Genomic DNA, 24,230 nt, shown 5'->3' with positions numbered 1-24,230 from the left:
TCCCAAAACATTACTTTCCAGGACAAGCACATATTTTAATATGGGCACCCCAGGAGAAAACATGTCTTGATGACATGATGACTTTAGTAGATTGAACATAGACTGAATTCCCTTAAGGCCTTTATGAATTAATATATATAATTTAAGTTGTAAGGCTAATCCCCCCCCCCCCCCCCATCTGTACATAGCTACACTATAGTGTGCAGTAACTTTACATTTTACTACACAACTACCTATAATGTCGCATGTGCATGCCTCTTTTCCCTTCAGAATTATCTTAATACTTCATGACATAGATTCAGCAAGATGTTGGATGCATACCTCAGAAATTTTGGCTCACATCAACATGATAGTATGACCCAGTTGCTGCACATCCACAAGGCGAATCTCCAGTTCCACCAGGAGGCCATTTGAGTAAAGTCATTTTTGTGTTCAAGAAGCTAGTTTGAGATGATTTAAGCTTTGTGACATGTGGCTGGAAGCAACCATCAGAAGATAGATGTGGTCATAAAGGCATGGACATGATCAGCAACAATATTCAAGTAGGCTGTGGAGTTACTCAGTTGGTACCAAGGGGCCGAAAGCGCGCCATGAAATTATCCCCGACACCATTACATCCCCAACGACCTGAACTAGGCAGGATGGATTAGTGCTTTCATGTTGTTTACACTAAATTAAATTCTAAACCTGATTTCTAAATGTCACAGCACAAAAATTGAGACTCACCATCATCACCTGAGCAACATTGTCCAATTTGGCGAGCCTGTGTGAACTTCCTGTTCTTAGCTGACAGGTGTGGAATCTGCAATGGGTTTCTGCTGCTCTAGCTCATCTGCCTCAAGGTTTGATGTGCATTCACAGATGCTCTCACACATGAAACCCTTGGTCCGCTGGTTATTTCAGTTACTGCTGCCTTCCCATCACTTCGTGGAAGCCTTGACCATTCTCATCTGACCTCTGACATCAACAAGGCATTTTCACCCAGAGAAACTGCTGCTCACTGGATATTTTCTCTTTTTCAGAGATGTCCCCAGAGACGTTCATGTGGGAAAATTCACGCAGATCAGCAGTTTATGAAACACTCGGACCAGCCCCTCTGTCACTACCAAACATGCCAAGTTCAAAGTCACTTCATTCATTCCTCTGATGCTCAGCTTGAACTTCAGCAGGGCATCTTGACCATGTCTTTTCCTAAATTCTCTGAGTTGCTGCCATGTGACTGTCTAACTGGATACTGCATTAACAAGTAGAACAAGTGTGGCAAAGTGGCGGGTGAGTGGATGCAGAAAAAAAATCTCAGTGTAAAGTTATGAAACACAAAAGCTTTTGCAAAGCTTCATGTTTTGATTTGTTTTTTGTTGTTGATTTTTTAAACACTAAACAGTTAAATCCACTCTGAAAAGTGAAGTTATTAAGAGGACAGTGTAAACATCATCAAAATATTATGATTAACATCCATCTGTCACATATTCCAACCCCCCGACTCCAGGAAATAAACTCTTGGGCTAAACTACGCAAGGATGAGAATAAGAATGAAAGATTTGTTTGTACCATTTGCCAGTGAAACCTCTTCCACTACAGAGTAAATAGTGGTTGCTGGTTGTCCTTCTGTGCTGTGACTTAGGAAGGCTCCCACAGACAATAAGCTGCTCACAGGCTGATGACTAAGGAAGGCAACCCGTGGAGGAGTCGTTATGGCAACAGAAGCTTGCCAAATAGACTGTGTTGAAATTGGACAAGTGTGAACACACAATCAATACCCCCCCACACTGCCATATGACATTTTAGGCAAAGGACCTTTTGCAGTAAAATTATGCTCACGGTGGACAACAAGGTCAGCTGAACACTGTCTCAGCACCCGCACACAACTCTATCAGTCAAAATATCCCTATTTCCACTGAATCATGTGTCCCAGTGCTTCCTCTTGTCTGCTAAAGCGTGGTGCTTAAAGTTAAAAATAAAATGGCTTCTTTAAACAGAGATGCTGGAAATTTACTGGTGATTTTATTCAGTGGTGGAAACTTTATATTAACAACATGACATGAACATCTGCATGGTTAACTTTCTAAAAATCTGTCTTTAGCATTACGAAACTGTTAGTGAAAACTAAATATGAAACCATACCAATCATCTTCTTCCTCCTCGTGAACTAATTTCAACTTTGTCAGAGACATCAAAGTATACGGCGCCGGCACAGCTTTGTAACGAGCCCCGACTTCTGCTCGACAAAAGGTGCAGCCTGTGTTATGTTAAGGAGATAAAAGCATATCGAGTGTACTTTGGTGAGGAGCCGACTCTAAAGCGTTAAACCGTCCTGATTTCTTGGCACTTATTTCTGAACAAGGCAAAATGACAACGTGGTGCACGTCTGATGAATCTGTTTTCTCGTTTTCAATAAATACGCAGCAGCTACATGAGAAACAGAAGATGGGCAGCAGTAACAACACACAAAACATTTAAACAATGTAGCTCTGAATACACTATAAAGTGGGAGGTCGTTGTACAGGGCCGGTAATACTTGTTCTGACCAGGTACGTCAGGCGTACCTGTGTAAAGATACATGTGCAAAACATCATGATTATCTGATCAACAAAAGACAATTTGGTAACAGAACTCCAAACGATCCAAGTTTGGCACATTTTGAAGTGTCCACACCATTTGTTCCACTGACAGTCGTCCATCCGTAAGGTGCCAATCCTCTGTCAGACTTTTTTTAAGCATCACACAAAAGTTTCTATGAACATATATGACGGGTAAAAGATATGAGGAGAACAGGATGTTGCTCCGCTATTAAGTTTTAGTGTTTGGTAAGGCAAAAAGGGTGTTTCCGCCATTAGCAGTCGAGAATGGCAGAGAGCAGAGCCATGACAGCCACGCCACAGAAAATGAGCAGTACCTGCATCAGGGAGTGTCTGGAAAAGCAAACAAAAAGATAATAAAACGTTAGACATTGAAACTAATTTGAGCACATTAAAGGAAACCATCTGCCCTTTTTGAAACCACAGAGCCAGTTTTCCATTCCTTGCTTCCTTGCTAAGTTTTTTAAGAGCGACCGTGGCTCAGGGGTTTGGGAAGCGTATCTGTAACCGGAAGGTCGCCGGTTCGATCCCCGGGCTCTCTGTCCTGGTCGTTGTGTCCTTGGGCAAGACACTTCACCACCTACTGGTGTTGGCCAGAGGGGCCGATGGCGCGATATGGCAGCCTCGCTTCTGTCAGTCTGCCCCAGGGCAGCTGTGGCTACAACCGTAGCTTGCCTCCACCAGTGTGTGAATGTGAGAGTGAATGAATAGTGGCATTGTAAAGCGCTTTGGGTGAAGCGATATATAAATCCAATCTATTATTTTATTCTATCGGTCACAAACCACACACTGGCTCTTTCAGCCATCTCCAATGTCTCCCCCTGTGGCCTCGAGCAAAAACTAGATTAATATGGAGCATGGGAATAAACAGTAATAAAAATGCTACTGCAACTAAAAGCAGTTAGGTGTGTCAAAAGATTTCAATATTTGAACTAGAGATGGACCGATCCAATATTACGTATCGGTATCGGTCCGATACTGACGTAAATTACTGGATCGGATATCGGAGAGAAATAAATAATGTAATCCAATCCATTAAATATCAAAAAAGCACCTCACAAAACTTGCGACATGGCGTAACTCGGCTCATAACCGTAGCACGTCGGAGCAGTATGCTCAAGTGATAGAGCGGCTGTGTGTATTTGTAGCCTCGCTACCAAAACAGCATTTCATCTCCAAGGAAGTTATCCCAGAGAGAAGTAAAGCAAATGTGTAAGTTCATCTCTGAATGTTTGTAAAGCATTCCCACGTTAAGCTTAACAACCGATATATGGAGCGACTGCCTCTTCTTGCTGCTACTTCAATCATGAAACTGATCAATGATCAGCTGATCGGCTTTTCTGTCGCGAGTCCGTCTCTCTTGTTTGTTTTTGGCCCACTTCGCGCCGGAAAGAGGAAACCAGTGGCTGAACAACAGCAGCACGTTTAAGCTTGATAATCTGTTGTTAGAATTTATTTAATATTACTTTCTACACCAGGATCCTTTTCTACGCAGCTGACGGCTGGTAACTGTGCAGGGGCGGATCTAGCAAAGTTTAGCCAGGGGGGGGCGATAGGGCATTAACAGGGAAAAGGGGGCACAAAGACATACTTTTCTTTCTTATTCTCATTTAAAATGTCTAGCTTTTAATAAATAATTATCTGAATCTTACACCCAAAGTTTTAATCTGATGTAAAATGTATAGAAGTCCATTACTGTATATAGTAACTGTTAAGTCTAATATACCCTAGTAAACTATAGTACTTTTTCCTTTGGAAAGGTACCATCTGTGCAGTCTGCACTTCTGTTGAAGAAAGATGTTGAATCTCTTTAATTATTCTTGAAAAATAATTGATTTCTTTTCTTTTTTTCACACTGCATCAAGTTAAAGTTGATTACGTCGACTAAGCATCATGAGGTGGAGGGTGGGTGGTTACCTATTTTTTTTTTTTTTCTGAGAGTTTGCAACCCTATTAGTTAGCTTGCTTAATATTTCTGCTAAGTACTCTGTAAAATACCAGAATAGGAAGGATGGAGTAGGTTTAAGTTTATTAGATTGATCAGTTTTGCTGAACTATGAAATATTTTGGGTGCAGTGTATTTTTTACATACAGGTATAACAGAATAGCTTTAGTGTTGTTGTTTATTTAAACTTGAATATGAACTTATACAAAATGCAGCAAGATATTAAATAAACAGTTTTATTGATTAAAAAAAACACTATATCGAATTCATATTGGTATCGGCCGATATCCAAATTTATGATATCGGTATCAGTATCGGACATAAAAAAGTGGTATTGTGCCATCTCTAATTTAAACCTATTTGTGATGTTGATAGGCTTATTTATATTAGGCTGAAGCATGTTTTCCATACAGATTTATTTTTTGGTTAAACAACAAATAAACAAACAACAAACAAACCCCACTCTGGCTGTTTTGAGAGTAAATGCTGGTGTCCCATGTATTAATCCATCTTGGTTCACATTATTGCCACAGAACACATAAAGATGTTAAAATATACATGTGGTGTGGGAAATAAAGCCGGACGTTCGGTTTCCGGCAATCCCAATCACCGATGAACATCTGTTTGTGAAAACATGCAAATTATTAAAACAGATAAAAACAAACAAACATGTGATTTAAAATAATTCTTCTTGTCGAAATCCATTTGACATGCTGGTTAGACCCCAAGAATAATGCTGTTGATTTCCTCAGTAGCAGTAAAAGCACTTTAATAAAGGACTTCTTTAATAAACATCCATCATACCTGAAACTGGATTCCTCCAGAAGATCAGGCACTACATTCACCAGGGCTATATAGAGGAAGCCTCCAGAAGTGAAAGGCAGTATCCAGCTACTGGCATTTTCTAGGCACAATATGAAAGTCTTGTTACTGAATATGGCGACTGTAAAATGCACTCCAGTTATTAATAATGCGTTTGCTTGTGTGTTGTGTATTGGCCCCATCCTACCTGTGCCTTTTGGTGACTGAGCACACAGAGCGAAGAAAGCTCCGAGGACCCCAACCAGCGCTGTAGACAGCTGCATGCGAGCAGCACTCCATCTATCAAACCCGGCCCTCAGCAGAATGGCAAAGTCCCCCACCTGCAGATGATGATGTTTCCCACATAAAAAAATGGGTAAACATTCAGCGTGTTTACAAACACTAGAGCACTTCATTCTTCTGATACGCCTTAAGCAAAGTAAACTGTACAATTTAGCAGCAACTCTGATCCTCACCTCGTGTGGGATTTCATGGAGCAGGATTGCGAAGGTGGTGAGGAACCCAACCTGCAAGAAATGTATCATTAGTGCTGCTTTGTCCTACACAAAGAGCCTAAAGAAAACCACAACTGAGTCAGGAGTATAGCTATGCGTCAATTATTTATTGTTTTGTTTTTAGCATGAATTAGAGAAGACAAAATCTCAGCAGATCACTATAAGTGAGCTTAAATTTTTTTTAGCCATAGTCAAGGAAAAGAAAACCTGAAAATCTCATGAAACAAAACATGTAGTTCATACATTAGTAAGGTCAAGTGACAGTGAAGGTAACTTAAGATGGTTTAGGCTAAACCATCTTAAGTGGTTTAGCCTAAAGCTAAAGTGATAGCAGCAATGACCACCTGCTTTTGAAACAAGACTTGATTGATCTGAGGGAAGTTGACAAATTTATAAAGTCCTGATTATTTAATTCTCAAAATAAACAAAATAAATAAGCACGATCATAGACCAGTGTGAATGAAAAAAATTGCTAATTTTACACTGTGCTAAATGCACAACGAGTAAACAGAAGACACTGGTGAGATGTCTTGTATGTGCATGTTTGAGACATTGAGTTAACTTCCTCTCTGGCACACGGATCCATAGTTCACGCTGCTTGCCTTATGTCTCTCCAGCTGGACTCCCATCCCACTGCTACAAATATACAATAACTTACTGAAGCGATACAAATTCATGTTACTGCAGTTTGGAGTGCAGATTTTTTCAATAAGACCGTAATGCACCAAACAGAAATAATGTTTTAAACTCAAAGGCTGCTCCCACAAGCCGAGGCCGTATATTTCTTCAATTTCAGACACTGTTTCGTCGTTTGGAATAATTATTATTGTATTTTGTATTAAAGTATTTATTATTCAACCTTTTGAAGTGCAAACAACCAAATTTATATTCACACTTACCCACACTCAGTGGGCATTATGTTACTGAGTCTGATGTTTCCTCCTCTGAGGTTCCAGGAACAAACCACTGACATGTATTTATAACGCTGTGAAAAAGTATTTGCCCCTTTCTGACTTCTTTTTTTTTTTTTGGTGCATTTTTGTCACACTTACATGTTTGACATCAGATACATTTTAGAAAGATAACCTGAGTAAAAACAAAACACTTTTTAGACGATGATTTTATTTATGCAAGTGGGGGGAAAAAGCTACGAGGTGGTTGAATTATTTGTGATTAACCACTCAGTTTCACTTGCCATACCTGCAAAGTGAAGCAGGTTAAAAGATCACTAAAAGTAACATATCATACCTCAATCATGGAAGTGCGACAAATTAAGAAATCGTGAAGGGGAAAATATTTCGGTGCATTGTATAGTTTGTATAGTATACATTATACTTGTATAGTGTAAAACATAAGGCCCGAGGGCCAGAATCAGCCCAACAAAGGCTCCAATCTGGCCCACTGGAAGGAGTGAATAGACTATGATGTTTAAGCTTTCCCCCCCTACTTATATTAAAATCACTCAGGAATTAAATGTTTAGTTAAATGTTTTTACACTGACAGAACGGCACTTTCACTTGTCAGGGCCACTTAAACTCAAAGTGGGCTTTATGTGGCCCACAATGTAAAATGAATTTAACATCCCTCTTCTATACAGTTCGATGAAAACAGAGTAAAATGTGGGTCTTCAGACAAATATTGCTTCTTGTTCAAGAAACAGAATTTGAGGGGCTGCTACTCGACAGTCAACATTCAAATACAGTATCTGAAAAGCTTCCATTATAATTATAAAAGAGTCCAGCATCAGCTACTGCACTGTATTTACAGTCACCAACTGTCAGTATGTGACTGCAACTTCAGGGAACATCGGCAATTATATTGTAAAACCAGGAGTTCTTTCATGAATATGTATGCTGGAGACTAATTGTGAATAATCACATTCTCACAAAACGACTTTGCTGAATCAGTGTGGTTTTGAATTTGCATATTTTCAGCACAAAACTATCCAGAGACACTAAAACAAGGCGCCGCCACTGTTTTAAAGCACACTTCTGAGACTGCCACAACTCTGTTGCCATATTGGTTAGCTGGCATAAAGCACACATAGAGCTTGAGTTATTACTGGACCCAAAATATCAACTGCATCTGAAACCAAGAGCAAAATAAAGAGCAAGCACCTGAGCTTGAAAAATCAAAGCTGCTTATATTACATGCAGAGTACTTTAGATGTAGGACAAGCTGTTGGCTTTTGTGTGTAAACTACAAAAGAGGTGTCACCTTATCTTACCTTTTTGCTAACCAGGAAGCTCCCAGATACTGCCAGCCCATGGGTGAAGTTGTCAATGCAATTGGCGAGTAGGTTTAGGTATCCACTCATCTGTGACACAGAACACATGACACATATGTCACTGTTAGTCACATTACTGCATATTAGTCAGAACTGAGAAAACAGCAGGAATGGATCACTTCTGTTACAGCACAGCCTCGGCAGACGCAACATTTCATCCATGACGTAAAGTGTAGATGTGGAAATTTTAATTACTGAGTCTTTTGATGCTAACGAAGATTGCTTTCAGTTTTTTTTAAAAAGGCACAACATCAAATATCAGTTTACTTTGTGGACCACATACAACTAAAAAAAACCTATTCTGGAAAATAAAAATAGTTTCTAGTTGACTAAATGCTCAAGACATCTAGAAAATAATTAGCGCAATTTCAGTGTCTTCAGTGTCTCAGTGTTTTTCCACATTTAGTCAGTCTAATCTCATCATAAACAAACACATGAACAGGCCTTGGGTTATGTCCAGATGTCTCCAAATCTGGCTTTCGTGAAATTCTTCCATGATGCGACTTACTCTTGTAACACATATTTTTTTTAATGGTTCAATAAAGCAGTTTTTTTTTTAAATTTCTTCTCTGGAGCTCTGGCCCACCAAAGTTCAGTCTTATCTAACACATGTTTGACACCCACGCCACTGCGAACGAAGAAACTAAACATAATAACACATAAAAAGATTTTGGTGATTAACTCTTGACTTTCTCTGCCAACTTTCTTGTTACCGTCTCCAAAAATAAATTGTTTATTATGCTGTCACTAAACACTTCCTGGTTCGAAAAACTCAGTGTTCCAAGCATGATATGTGGGGAAAGTGGAACAGCTTTGTTTTTTCAGTAAGCTCCTGCTTTGTCTTTTCAAGGATCCCAGTATTTATTTGCACATACACAAATTGTATGTAAATGCAAAAGCAATGTGGTCCAATTCCCGGCTTGTATACCTCCACCAAACAAACTCTATACACAAAATAGAAAACAAAATTGAAAAAATGAGTTACAAAAAGTTATGACTTTATACTTTTAGCTCAGTTGTGATCTACCCATTTTCACAAATCAAGGTAGGTTAAATATACACACAAAAACACATAAAGACAGACAGACACCTCCCCAGTGTATTCATCAGACTGGTCATATACTGGTGGAATGTATGGGATCACATTTGATCAGATATTAAATTGGTATCACTAACCTTTAGTTCATACACCTTTTCCTTTAAAATCTTTAACACATACACTATATGTGTAAACAGCAACACAATCTGTTTGGTGGAAGTATAAAAGCTACGAATGGCACCACATTGCTTTTGCATTTACGCACGATTTAAGTATGTGCAAATAAATATTTACATACTTGAAAAAGGTAAAGAAGAAGTTTATTGAAAAGGGAAAGAAAAAAAGAAAACTGGTCCACTTTCCCTACATATCATTCTTGTTGCAGTCAGTTTTTAAACGACAGAACTGGATAGGGCGCACCATGTCCAATACAGGGTTGTGACTGAGGGTGAAGTCATATCCCAGCTGTCACAGGATAGGGCAAAGTACACTCTAGGTATACATAGGTCACCTGTCTATCACAAAGCTAACAAAGAAAGACTGACAACCTTGCACACTCCACCTACAGCCAATTTAGAATCATCACCTGGCTGAATATTAGTAGTTATACCTAAATTATTACAATTAGTAGAGCAAATTAATAAGAAAACACAGCCCAAGCCATCCTAAGAATTCCTCTATACACACCTCGTGAGGTGAGGACAACCATGTAATTTAAGACACTTTCACTTCAATTTCAATAGGGGTTACAAGGGGCCATAACACCCCCTTAAAAGGGTTTCTTTAGGAGAAAAATACATTTTGTAATAATTATACCTGTTATCATAGTTGCTGCTGGTGCATTACTGAGGACCAGCTTTGAGGCAACTATGAATGCTATAGCCATGAGCAGGGATATGGTCCACTCAGCAAACCCCAGGTGGGAAACCCACCCAAAACTAACTTGTATTAGCTACACTTCATTGCCCCCTTCTTAAATAAGATCTGAATTTCATGTCACATCAAAAACCTAAATAATCAAGTCCCATCATACTTCACATACCTCAAAGTAGGGCAGGGCAATATGGCCAAAAATATTTATCACAATATATATTTGAAAATTTGCGATAACGATATAACTGATGTGAGACAAAATACTTCACAACTCCACAACTTTATAAGTGCAAAAAATCCCCATAAATGTATTTTCACTTAAACAAACAGCTGTTTTTTAACAGTACAAATGCAAATTCTTTGCTGACAGCTTAACCAAAAGGCACTTTTGGTTAAACATGCAAGCGCACCGGAAATAACGATGGTCTCCTTGCATGTTCTACAAAAAAAAAAAAAGAAAAAAAAAAAAAAGTGCTTTGGTCGCCATCTGACAGACAAAAACAAAACCAGTTCCACATCACTGAAGTGCACGTTTTTAAAAACCAATTCTGGTTAATCTGTTTCATTCAACGATCCGCTTTTGCCCTTCTCATTCTCCTTCGCCGCTATGCTTTTTCCGCCATGTGTGTATGAAAACAAAGGCACTGCGCAGATAAGACTGTGAACTTTCCTTTGTGTCCTCTCTCACCCATAGAATGACCCTCACTCAGCCTGGCTCTGGCTGAGATCTCAAAAAAGGAGTTCTTCATCCCCACTGTCGCCAAGTGTTTTGCTCATAAGGAATCGTTATACGCTTGAGGTTGTGCATCTTTACAATCCATTGCACGATGAGATAACTATTGTTGTGAACGGGCACTATATGAACATTTTTATATTGAATTAACCCATTATTTATGTTACCAACCAGCTTATGAGACATTTTAAAATGTAGCCTATACCCTAAAAATAAAATTGTTAGAGAAAAAGGCATTGCAAAGGACTCACAACAGAGTCGTTCTACAGCAGAACTGATTATGCAAGTCTCTCTTCCTGGTTTCACTGAACCAACTACGTTGCTATTTATTACTCAGTTGGAGAAAGGAAAAATTTATTTTTTTAAATGTACTTCTTACATAAGCAAACCATGTCAAATTCTTACCCCAAGTGATGCCCCATCTTTCATCATTTTCTGTCTTTTTGTTAACCGGGATATGTTTTGGTTGTCAGCCTTACCTTGATTTTCTCTGATCCTTCCTGCAAACTCTGCTTGGAGGATTTCCATGACTCAGCATGGTGCCCGTTACTGAGTGATAGCACTGCTTTTCCACTGAAAACTGAATTAGGCTGTGTCTGTAGAGGGAAAAAACGGAAGGGGGAGGGGGGGGGCACAAATGAACACATCTTCTCAACAAGACCTTTTTAAAAAAAAAACTAATTTAAAATACAGTTATGGTCAAAACAGTAAGGAAATGGTATTGCCTGAATCCCACAGTGCAGTAAACAGTCATGTTACTGCTGCTCCTGCCGTGTGTCAAACAGTTCACCCACAGGCAGCTTAACAGCTGGTAAAACATTCTCATTATTTTTTGACCTTCCTACATTTGCGCTAATAAGCAGTCGTTTGTACTTTTCATTCAACAACGAAATCTCCTTTAAATTCGACTGCCACTCCATCATGTTTACATTTTCATATTATAAACAAAACAGAACGAGAGAGCGAGAACCATTCATCTTAGGCTATAGGGTCTGTTTTCCGAGAACAGCCAGCTTCCTTGTCCCATTATTCAGAAACCACTTACACTGCCATTTAAACTGATAGTCAAATTAAATGAGAGGGAAATAGGCTGCTGACTGCTGGTCGCCGAAAGGAAATTTTTGCTCCATGTGTACGATTGAAGCATGAGGAAGTAATAAAGCGTGATGAATTTTGGGGGGTTATCAATCTCCTCCAACAGATTGGAGCTAAACTGTCAGTGCCAAATAGTCTGAGTTTTGCCTAATGAGAAATTCAAAATGACCTAAGAAGCCAGAAAGTGATAAAAATCCTATCTTGACATTTTCCATTTGACTCTGAGGCTCTCCACGCGTTTGTTCGTTCTTCTTAAACACTGACCCAATTAGAGTAAAGAAAATTAGTTCAGCTTGTTATACTTTTTGCTTCCTATGGAAAGATTTGCCACACAATATTATCAGAGAAAACACCTATAACCACCTTCTCATTCTCTCATTCCCCGTCTCTTGCTGCCTGTGTCTATAAGTTGAGTATTATCCTTTGGACACTCAAATGGCTAAAGCAGCTGCTACACCCCAGCGCTATAAATAGAAACCAGTGGAGGAGCTGAGCCATGGATTCCAATCTTCTCCCTCAATAGCAATAGAAAGATAAGAAAGGGAATGAGGCTGCCTTTACAAACATACTGCTTTCAGCCAGTGTGTTTGTCACTCGTATTTTATGTTACACTATCTATATTATCTCCATCTAACCCCTAAACAATAAACTTAAACAACTAAGAATGCTACAGTATTTATAGTTAATAGTTCATTTATAGATATTTAAATAATAACTATAAATAGTTGTTTTTTAAACCAGTGCACATAAACGCCACGTCTCATGTAGGTGAGCTTGTTCATGGGTAAACATATACATGTTTACCTACAGGGGATGGTAAAGGCAGAATTCAGGTGAATACACATATACGGTGTTGTGAAAATGTGTTTGCCTCCTCCCTGATTTCCTATTTTGTTGTATATTTGTCACACTAAAATGTTTTAGATCATCAAACAAATGTAAATATTAGACAAAGATAACACAAGTAAACACAAAGTGCAGTTTCTAAATGATGTTGTTTATTATAAAAGGGGAAAAAAATCCAAAGCTACCTTTTCCCCCCGACAAAGACAGAGCAGACACTCGCTTTGCTTTCATGCACATATGCCCAAATTTATCACCCCAGATACATTGGTATCTGTATTGTCTGATTTCTGCAAATGATTTCTGATTTCTGATGAGATGACTCAGGAGGGGTGGGTTATTTTTATCCTCCCATGAGGCTCTGTGGAATCGCCAACGGCCAACAGCGTTGTGGGAAAAGTATTTGCCCCCTTCCTCATTTCTTGTTTTTGCACATTTGTCATGCTTACATATTTAAGATCATTACATTACAATAATGCAGTTTTAAAATTACTATTTCATTTATTAGGGGAAAAAGCTATCCAAACCTAATCTCCCTTGTTAAATTATTAATTCTGACTAACCACATTTTGTGGAAAATTGATTTCAACTCCACTAGGCCCCACCCAGCCCTGATTAATGCCAGAACTGTTGAATCACTTGTATAGATGCTGTGTGACTAAATAGCTCAGAAAGCAGCTTAGAAAGAAAATCATTGACACCTTTCAGTCTGGAAAGAGTTACAAAGCCATTGCACAATAACTAGAGAACTGCAGTTAAGATCAGAGGTCATGACTGAACAATAAGAAAGAGACTGAGCAAAAATGGCATCCACAAGTTCTAAGCCAAAAAAACCCTGCTGGGCAAAAAGAACACAAAGGCTCGTGTCACATTTGAAGCTGGAATAACTTTGGAATAACCTGGATGATAGGGGTGGGGGAAAAAATCGATACTGTGTAGTATCGTGATATATTGTTTGCTAATAATGTATCGATACAGGGACAGCAGAAATCGATATTTTGTTACAAAAAAGGTTTTTGTGCTCTGACTTCAGAGCATGTTGATCCTTTTTCTGAGCAAGAATCCTGACATTCCTTCACTGTCCAAATGTGTTTAACTTTTTTTTTGGCAGCAATAAACATGACAGTTTACTTATTTTAATTTAAGACATGTTTTATTTTAATTAAGTTTAAAACTTTTTTATTTAATGTAAAATTATATTTTGTTTTAATTTACTTTCAAATTCTTCAGTTGCTGAAGGGGCTGCATAGTTTTCATAAACTGCATAGTTCAGAATAGCTATAATTGTACCAGATGGTTGCGTTCAGTTAAGTTGGACTAGACTGTAATACAAACCGTTCAAGTTTGTCAACAATCAAACTGAAATGAGAGAAAGACTGAGTGTGAGACTTTGATATTAGATAAAATGAATATTGATAAAGTTTACCTTTATGTACAGAATCTGAATATTGCAAAATATTTAAAAGAAATTGCAATAATATCGTATCGTGCGTTAAGTATTGTGATAATATCGTATTGTGGGATGTATGGTGATTCCCACCTCTACTGGATGACTTGTCATAAATGCTGGAACCATGAATTCTGCTCTCCACCTGAAAATCCTGAAGGAGAATCTCTGAACATCCGTTCATCCCCTGAAGCTCAAGCACTTGGGTTATGCTGCAGTACAATGATCTGAAACACGCTAGCAAGTTTACCTCTGTATAGTTAAAAAAAGTGACCTCGTCAAAATCTTGGACTTAAATCCAATTGAGATGCTTTGGTGTGACCTTAAAAATGCCGTTCATGGTCAAATACCCTCCAGTGTGGCTGAAATAAAACAATTCTGTAGAGTGAGCCAGAATTCCTCATTGCTATTTATCACAAACACCTGATTGCAGTTCTTGTTGCCAAGGGTGGCACAACCAGTTATCAGGAGCACATACTTTTTCACAGCACTGTTTGGCATTGCAGCCAGACACCAGAGGAACGTATCATTATAGTAGTGCTATCCAACCTCTGAAAAAATGTGCGGCCCAGACGTGCAAATAAAAAAAAGTGCACGGATGAAAGAGGGACACACACACAACGGGAGTTTATTTCTCACGTCCAGTGTGAAGAAATGTTTGCACACTGATATAAGCTGAGGGATTTACCCAACCATAATAATAAACGATAATTAGTGAACATAAGTAGCTGGATATCAGATAAAGAGCTACAACGTTGAGTCACGATATTTTTTGGCTCTCTAATTAGGGGTCCAGATACACAAGTGTATGTGCAAGTACAACCTTGTGCTCTAATTTTAAAATCAGTCCAAAAGTCAGTTTTATCCTCCTGTTGTCTCTCATTTGATGATAGGTATGAGGGATCAGTGTAGCTGCACCACATACACACCAATTTCAAAGCGCGCAGAAGTCCAGACCCAGTCACATCTGCTGGAAGCGTCACTTACATGTAAAAGTGCAGCACGAAACCATAGCTTGGCAGATTAAATTGATCATGAATCTCAGAATAATCACAATATTAATATAAAGCATCAATTTGGAAATGAGATAAAAATCGACCTGACTGTCGAGCTACCCCAAATCACTCTGATCATCATAACTATTACTCAGCTGTAGACACGTAGCTGTCCTCCCCTCTGTGCTGATGGTAGTGCGGAGATGAGCAGTGTTTGTGTAATTTGTTAGCCTGTTAAATACAACGCTGGAAAACTGGCAACAATGACCCTGTCCAATATACAAATCCTTACAAATGAGCAAATTGCAGCGAAGACATAAAAATCCATCTCTGACAGCACAGTGATGCTGTTAGCATCGTTAGCTTTCTGTGTGGACTTTGCTTGCTCTTTCTGTGCCTGTGGGGGTTCTTCCCAGATCCTCCAGGGTGAACTGATGCTTCTAAATTGGCTATAGATGTGAATTTGAATTCTGTCCAGTATCTGTCCCCGATTTGGTCAAATAGCTCACAAAATGAATAGATGGATATTTCTCTCTCACTGAACAAGAATGCCGATGTGCATATTTTCCAAAATCTCAAGCTGTTGGTGAAAGCGTCATGTGATGTTTCAGTCATAGAAAAAAACTGGCAGAATTATGCTGACTGAACACAAATGCATTCTGCACCAAGCATACCAATGAAAAGATAAATATGTAAAGGCTTGTATTGACATGTGTGTGCGCAGCACCGAGCATATTCTTCTGAAAACGCAGCATTTCAGCAGAAATACTTACAGCCGAGTTAAAATTCAGGTCAGAAACTGAAGTGGAGTTCTCGGGGCTGTCTTGGTCTGGGAACATTTTCTCCAGGAGCAGGAAGGCCAGCAGACCGATGATTACCCACAAGCCTTGTGTCATGTAGTGGTTTTGTTTACCAGCTGGAAGGGTAGCAAACAGACTGCAAATAAGGCTGAGAGAGCAAATACACTTCATAAGATCCTTCAGGAGAAGCAGACTGTTAACAGTGAAAGCAAGCTGGTGTCTAAATATTACAATGATAGTAAACATTATTAGCAATTATAGAAGAATAGGTCAAATTGAATACAGAGGTGGTGAAGGCACTGGTGGAAAGGAGACCCACCTGAAGAGCCAGACAGCTCCCAAGCCTCGGGAAGTAGGTGGAGGAATACATCACCCAGGAGACCACCAATAGCAAAGCTCAAGAGCTGTTTCAGCTTATGGCATCCAGCTGACAAAACACACACACACAAAATATCAAGGTAACAATTATTTTGCAGAGTAAAAGTTATAAATAATTTTGTGCAATTTTCATGTTTTTGGTTTACAATTACAAGCACAAACTGATTCCACTTTCCACTCATCAACTAATCATTTTGTCACAAGAGACATTAATACACAAGAGAATCTCTGGGTCACCTTACTAATATTAACCATGCTTACTCACGCGCCACGTTTTTATTCCTGAGGAGTTTCCTTGGTAATGACTAACCTCAGCTCATGACTGCACTTGGAAGCTCACAGCCTAAAATACACATTTGGCCTGCCACGTTCTTTAGGGTGGGGCACCTGAAAGAGGCCTCAGACTGACCTACAATAACACGTCTAGTTACTGAAGCTCAACAGTAAAAACCTCTCTCTCACTCTTCAACCATATGTTAACTGGTTAAAATTACAGGCAGGTATTGTAAGGGTACATTACTGCCTGCCAGGGATGGGTACTAATGCCTGGTACTAAACAGGCAATGGGGTGAAATGTTAAATAATGAATAAGCTCTGACATAATTGGTTCTGCTCTCAGGACTGGGGGAGGATGTAATGCATTTTCACCATTTCCAATCTAGAAACTTCTCTTGTAGACTGTGTGCGAGGCCCAGTGGCACCATGTTGCACATGTATCGAGACCCTTCATTTAATAACAACCACAAACGAGAATGCAACATACAAAAATGTGTCTAGAATTCAACACCACTCACTGCCACAAGCGCTGCAAGTCTTTTCTTGTCAGGGCAGAAATGACTAATATCTTGAAATATCTAGCGGACATCACTTACTGATAATGTCGTTTTCCACTGCCATGCCCAAAACAAGGAAAATACTGAATGTGACTGCACAACTCAGTATTTCTCATTGAAAATCCACTGCACAAGTAATGCCAGATCTATTAGTCTCAGATGTACAAAATTTTGGTTCCAATTAGAAAATGTCGGTACGCGAATAAGTCAGACTAAGGTGCTAAACATCACAGTGCCTCAGTGCAGCCTCACAGAGCTGTTGGTCCGGCTTCCATTTTCCCGCCTATCGGGCATTTCTCCTTTCATTTTTATTTGGTGTGGAACTGGGTGACCTTTTGACTGACAGTTTGAGAGTCTTTCTGTTCAGTATGGTATTTTAATGCCTCGTGGCAGGGGGGTGGAATCATTATCATGAGGTCACCACAGGAGGCGATCTGTTTACCAGGAAGCAGCAGTTTTCCAAAAGGTTTGAGTACCCTTCACATTAAACCAGGAGGAATGTGCAGCTGGGTTTAGGAGAGGCTGACCAGAACTACTTGTTGATCATACCGGGATTTATTATTCAACAGCTGGAGATTTTAGCTATATCGTTGTAAGAAGCTTTGAGAATCAGCGATGCCAGGTCAGACTTCTGTAACTGTAACGTACTTCCTTGATTCACTACAAGCATTTGAAGTCTGAACTCTTGTCCTTTAAAACACTGCCATCTCGGTTTATGTTGACTATTGACTATACTATTGTCAAATGTATTTTTGAGCAAGTAAAAAGGATTATAAATCTAAAAGTTTTGGCCAATTGGTGACAACTAGGGACAAATAACCCTCTAGGGAATGCCAGGACTGGTCGGCGAACTTTTATGAGAATACACATATTTTTGGTTGGCAGATGGTCACCAAGCAGTCTCTACACCCATGTGACTGAGGTCTTCCATATTTACATCACCAAGTAACAATGCAATGCCATAAAGCCCCGCAGAGCAATTATTTAGTGTGCCCTCAAACAAAGAATGATAAAACTAAATGTTCTCTTGTTGGCTGCAAGACCAAACACAAGACTGCTCATGCATTCCTCGATATCAGAGGAACTGAAGACTCAGTGGGCGACTTTTACTGTAAGAGCTATGTTAGCTCAAGAGAAATCTTTTTATGTTTAAGGTTAACAACATCCAGCGTGACAAGGGTTACCATCTGTTGTCTTCATTCTGTGTGCATGTTGATTATATTTAATACAATTACAGTCCCGACAACTGTGTTATTGTTTACATGTGTGTTTTGTTTGTTTTCACTGTCAGATGCATGAACATGAAACAGTGACACAAACGCAGCCCATTAAAACAGGTGCACCCTAGCTTTTGTTATGCCAAATGACCCTCACAGCATTGTCTATTGTTTCACCTACACAAATATGTGTGATCGGCTTCTCTTGCATAGCGTCACATATGGTAAATGTTTATGCAGTTTTATCATTGCAGTTATAAAATACATGTTATAATATAAATAATGCAAAGGCATACTGATGTTGCACATCATCTCTCTTACCTTCTGTTTTGAGGGCTGCTCCAGCTTCAATGGGAATGACAAGCAGGGGGAAAATCCCACTGAGGCCTACAGCAACAGAGCCCACGAGAGACAGGAGCCAAATATGAGCACGCTCACTGGCTAAGAAGTCTGCTACTGCCTGGAGGCCTGGGAGGTCATCTGTCAGGCTGGGGCCTGGTCCTGCAGCTGTGGCCGTCGCATGAGCCATAACTGTTTGTGTCATCTTCTGGTTGCTCGATGCCCCCCTGGAGGTCAGCATCAGCAGGGCAACCGGGATAAACAGAGCCGCTACAGCCCAGCTGGGCCTCCAGTAACGTCCACCTTTCATCCGTTCCAAGGTCCGAAAAATACTTGCAACCAGTAATTCTGTAAAGGAAGGAAACCATAACAAAAACAGGTCTTCTCTGTGCCTTATAAATGTACTTAAAAAACAACAACAACAACAACAAAAAAGAAAAAACATAATTAAACTGAAAACTTCTAAAACGGACGGTAAACGGTCCTTTCAAAACGGTTCATCTTTGCAGCTGAGTAGATGGAATTGGTGTTTCTGCTGCAGTTTGTTTTTTTTAATAATAAAATAAAATGAAAACTGAACAGGTAGAAAGATTGAAACACAATCTGCAATCTGTCCACTTATTTTTCAGTCCAGTTCTTGATCCTTAACATTTTCATAGGACTTTTTTTTTGAGCCAATTAACACTGAGCTATGAAGCATAAAAAGAGATTAACAAGTGTTCTGTTTACACATATCGAACAACTTTTAACAAGAAGTAATTTCAAATTATGTCTTTAGTCAGTTCCAAAAAAACATAATTTGTTCCAGTTTCTTTAACAGAATCTAAAAACAACAAAGATTTCACAGTTTGCCAAGCATAAAAAGTTTGTTTGGTTTTTTTTGCACTAAGAAGGTGATTCCCACAGACCTAATACCATAAAACTTCACATATCTCAGTATGGTATGAAGTGAATTCTTAACAATTTGAGAAAACTGGACAAGTGGAGGACAAAAGAAGAAGTGGGAGGCCTAAAAACTGTCTATAACGGATGGAACAGTATCTAAAACTCATGTCCTCAAAAAGAAAGAAAGAAAGAAAGAAAGAAATTTACTTTAGTTTTCTCCATTATTCCCAAAGAGTCATGTCTTTAAGACATATATTTAAAAAAAAAAACAAACAAACACACACCAAAGACCTGACACAGGACCTAAGATGATCCCGGTACTGTTCACTGAAGGCTCACCAGAAATGACCTCAGTGTAAAGGAAACGGAAAAGCTGAAGTATGTAATTACACATTAACTGGCCGGACAAGTAATGACAGTAAAATATAGCGATGAATCCAGATATTTAAGTTTTGGTTCAAATCGTCATCAGAACAGAGTGTGACACTAAACAGAGAGTGTCTATATCCAGCTGTAAAACACTGTCATGGTTTGGAACTGCGTTTCAGTGGTGTTGGGAGTCAAAATTGATGGGATTATGAACGCAGAGAAGTACCATCTGATTTTGATCCACCTGGAAAGCGTCTGTTTTGCAACACCTTCCATTTCTTTCAGCATGACAATGATGTCAAACACACTGCCAATGAAGTAACAGCATACCTGGATAGAAAAAAAGCACACAAACACAAGCAGAACAAATAGCAGCAACATTCAAAGAAGAGCTTTGAATGTCTTTCAGGAAGCCTGGAGAACTATTCCTATATTTCCATTTGTGTTAGTATTTAAGTGGAAAAATATTTAGAAATGAAAGGTGACTTTAGACATTTGCCCAGCACTGTAAGCCAGGACCAGTATACACTATATACTGTGTATGTAAGTACTGGGGGATGACACAGTTTTATTACTGGCGCTGTACGCCACCACAAGAGATCTGAAATTAGACATGTCAAGACGAAACTCAAGTGCAGGTTTTCAGAGTTAAATCCAGGGTTTCATGAAAACTATCATACTAACTATAGATATTAAGATATTACTGCCATTTTCTATTGCCTCAAAAAAAACTTAAATAAAATCATTCTAAATAATACAAGCTGCTTTTACCTCTTGTTGTCGGTTTACTAGAACTGGGTGCACTGATCCAAATATCAATAGTATCAATACCAATGGTGGTTAACACCTCAAACATGCACTATGAAAAATGTCTGAAACGTTTTGTGTTGACTGCCTTGTCCATTGTATTTATAACCTATTGAACTTTTAAACAAAAGAAGCTGACCTGCTTTAGAGCATTTACAAAAAAACCTCCACTTTTAATATGCATGAAAAGATGAAAAGTGTGTTTTGTTACCAAATTATTGTGAAAAGTGAGAAAAAAATCACGTGCTTCAATTTGCTATGCACTTTATCTCATAAGTCATAACACACTAACGTCCACTCCATAAGCTGCCTTGTAGGTTAAAAATATCAGTATTGATATTGATATCACCAATACCTGCACTGTATTTACTTGATATTTGATTGATACCAAAATTTGCAATCTGGCCCAGCACTACTATTTACAGCTTTTACAGCCTGAATCTGTCCACAGCTTTTGTCCACTAAAAAAACGAGACTATAAATTATAGAGCTGTAATTCATAAACCCTTCCTATAATTTGTATATACAAGAATACCCTCAAACATAAGCCAAGAGTATCCCTGTATTTATTAGGATAAACTGTAACTTAAATATGGTTTTAGGTAACAGTAGCACTACACATACTGGTCCCTTTAAAACATCTGTGGATTTGATTTTTACTCAACTTGCATCGATAAATAGAAACTTTTTAAACTCTCGGTAAACACTGGAGGCATTAAAAAGACTTTGGCATACATGTGACAAAAGTTCAGCTATGCTGGAGGAAGAAAGCTCCAGAAATAGCAGACAGACTTCCTCCTGGCAGGATCCAGGAGGATATTTTTGTCCAAGCCTTTTTTTAACAGTGACTGCGAAAAGTTTAAGTGCCTTTAATTTATTATTGATTAATCACATTTTTGCAAGGGGGAAATGTATAACACGTTTAAGTCGCTGTTAAACATCCAGTTTGACACTTCCCTGCTTGGGATTTCCCTGGAATTGCAGATTTAAGCAGCACGTAACACACGCAGTTGCGCTGCGATATTAACCGCAGAGAAGATGCAAAACGGTGGTGAAAAAAGTCACAAGCAGTGCGGCAACTTAAAAAAAAAGAAGCGGTTAACTCAAAGTTGTGTCAGGCAAGTTTACACTTGGGGTCTGGTTAGCAGGCTAACGTTAGCCCGTAAACGTGCAGACAGGCACAGCTACAGAGATTAGCCTCGCTGACACGCAGTCACTTCACATTAAAGCTAACCCTGCTATAGCTAGCACCAATTTCACAAACTTACTGATGGCGTCAGCGGCCAGGAAACCAAAACAAATAGCAGTCAGCATGTGGCTTTTTTTTTTTTTTTTTTTTTATCTCCAATACCTTGTGATTTCGGCAATCTTTGCACCAGTGTGTCCCTGCCATCCAGGCCGGCTTGATAAAATGCAGGCTGAGTTCCTCCAGACTCCAGCTGCTGCTGCTCCTGCAGACAGGGATCCGTTAGCTGCAGCGCACCAGAGACTGCGGGTCACCGCGGCTTCCCCAGTCTCCGAACCATACGCTGCTCCAGACAGCCACGTATCAGGATCATGGAGGGGAAACATAAACAACAGAGGAGAGGCACAGCATGGATCCCGCCCCACCAAAGCGCTCCAGGAAGTAACTTTATTGCCCCCCCCTCCCTTCTTTCACTCGGGACCCTTAAGCTCTCCAAATCAAGGCCAAATATCAGCATACTTTTCTTGCTCGGGATATTTTTATTTTTACTTCAGTGAAATGGCGGGATGTTCGAACGTGATAATTATGTATATTGTAATAACGTGATATTATGTTGTTCAAACGTGAAAAGTATATTGTACAAACATGATAGTATATTGTACAAACAGGAAAAGTATCTTGTTAGAACAATAAGCTTTTCACGTTATAACGTGATACACTTGTATTTTTCTTTTGCCTGGGTGGCAGCTCTACGCTTCCGTAGGATGTAACTAGATACCACTAGCACAAAAAATCAAATCCTAACCCAAAAGAATTGTATAATTGGTAAGAGTGTTTGAAACAGATTTCAGAATCGACTGATCCGATTACTCGAACAAAAAAAAAAAAAGATTATTTGCATCAAATATAAAAAACATGCCTCCCATGTTTTTCTTTTCTTTTTTAATGAGAGTAAACTGAATAAGCATTTGTTTGTTCTGCAAAGTAAGACAAACAGCTATTATTGTGCTTTAACAGTTTACACTTTAAGTATATATAATATTAATATTAATTAGCCTATAACCGAACAGATCATTCATGTTATCTTATCTATACAGAAAAGTTTGGCTACCATCAGTATAGTCCATCACAGGTGTAAAATGTAGAAGAAATAGCTATATATATATATATATATATATATATATATATATATATATATATATATATATATATATATATATATATAGTCATTGTGGCTTACGATAATTAGATATATGGATTAACCTTACTGCCTTCATGTGGAATATTTTTAGTATCTAAGCGATTTTTTGGCCTAATATCATTGCAAAACTAAACAAACCAGAGTATGAAAAAAACCCCAAAACAAAATATAATAATGGTCAAAAAGAGAGATGCATACTGTCATTATCATCCTCATCGGTCCCATTATTGTTGCTGTTAGATACAGTATTACTGTAAGTGTCATTACACAATGCAGCTCTTATTGCAGACAGTGTTACTTAATATAAATAAGGAAGAGAGTGTAAACTACAAGCAAGTTACTCTTTTACTGCTTTCGTTGTATTTATTTACAGGAATCAAAATTACTTAAGTTCTGGCTTGTCTTCATATTTAAAAGTTGGTACAATTTTATCTTTTAATTCAGTTAATAAAAGTTTTAGAAAATGAACGTGGTATACTGTTAACCTTTATGTCCATTATGTGTTTTATTATGAAATCAAAGCTAAGTAGGCAAGCAGGTCTTATTATCACTATTATAGGTTCCCTGTGCAGTTTCCTGCTTCTATTAATGCAATAGAGGAACATTTTAATGTGTGGGTTCCTGTTTTGTTTGTTCATGGACACATCTAGGTGGTCATGACTTATCAGCAACTGTGGGTAGGCCTATGTTTTTACTTTTGTCCACTATAATAAGGGAGGAACTAAAGTTTTTAATTGCAGTGGGTCACAAATGAATAAGTTACTTGTTGTTGTTCTGGATATTATTAAAACTTAAAACCAGTTTGTGAAGATTATAAAATATATTGTTAACAATTAAAGCAATGCTTTGCAATTTTCTAGCTTTATGACCTCTTAAAAAAATAACTGGTCAAGTTTCAGATGTTTTGCAGTAGCCAGCACCTCCTGAAAGACAGAGTTCCCCTGTGATTTAAGTAATATGTGATTCAGTTAACTGCCTGAGAACTAAAGAGGTAAAATTGGGCTTCAAAATATCACACACAAAAGGCAAAGATAATAGAAAAGTGAGTGTATGAAAGAAGACC

The 24,230-nt window shown here is 38.7% G+C and overlaps 1 protein-coding gene across 2 annotated transcripts; it reads right to left on the bottom strand.

Moving 5' to 3' along the window:
* Positions 1-1,982: 1,982 nt before the first annotated feature.
* On the bottom strand, positions 1,983-22,332 carry slc39a13 (solute carrier family 39 member 13). 2 transcript variants are annotated; one of them, XM_085179712.1, is made up of 11 exons: positions 22,132-22,332; positions 20,200-20,303; positions 18,702-19,067; positions 16,272-16,379; positions 15,926-16,068; positions 11,252-11,368; positions 8,068-8,157; positions 5,802-5,852; positions 5,534-5,666; positions 5,329-5,428; positions 1,983-2,912 (listed from the first exon to the last, which is right to left on the bottom strand). In XM_085179712.1, the coding sequence occupies exons 3-11, from the start codon at positions 19,027-19,029 to the stop codon at positions 2,834-2,836; spliced, it is 1,149 nt and encodes a 382-aa protein (XP_085035838.1). In that variant the 5' UTR covers positions 19,030-19,067; positions 20,200-20,303; positions 22,132-22,332; the 3' UTR covers positions 1,983-2,833. The 2 variants fall into 2 exon arrangements, with proteins under 2 accessions (XP_085035838.1, XP_085035755.1); XM_085179629.1 differs by lacking the exon at positions 20,200-20,303.
* Between the last annotated feature and the right edge of the window lie 1,898 nt (positions 22,333-24,230).

This window comes from Neolamprologus multifasciatus, chromosome 1, assembly GCF_963576455.1.
Source record: "Neolamprologus multifasciatus chromosome 1, fNeoMul1.2, whole genome shotgun sequence".
Taxonomy (NCBI): domain Eukaryota; kingdom Metazoa; phylum Chordata; class Actinopteri; order Cichliformes; family Cichlidae; genus Neolamprologus; species Neolamprologus multifasciatus.
Note: the sequence above shows the minus strand (reverse complement) of the source record. Positions and strands in the feature narration are given on the sequence as shown.

Coding starts and splice junctions, on each gene's coding strand:
- slc39a13 (XM_085179712.1), bottom strand. CDS start 19,029: ATGAAAGGTGGACGTTACTGGAGGCCCAGCTGGGCTGTAGCGGCTCTG. Junction 16,380..18,701: donor AGCAGCCCTCAAAACAGAAG/GTAAGAGAGATG, acceptor GTGTTTTGTCAG/CTGGATGCCATAAGCTGAAA. Junction 8,158..11,251: donor AAGGATCAGAGAAAATCAAG/GTAAGGCTGACA, acceptor TCTGTGTCACAG/ATGAGTGGATACCTAAACCT.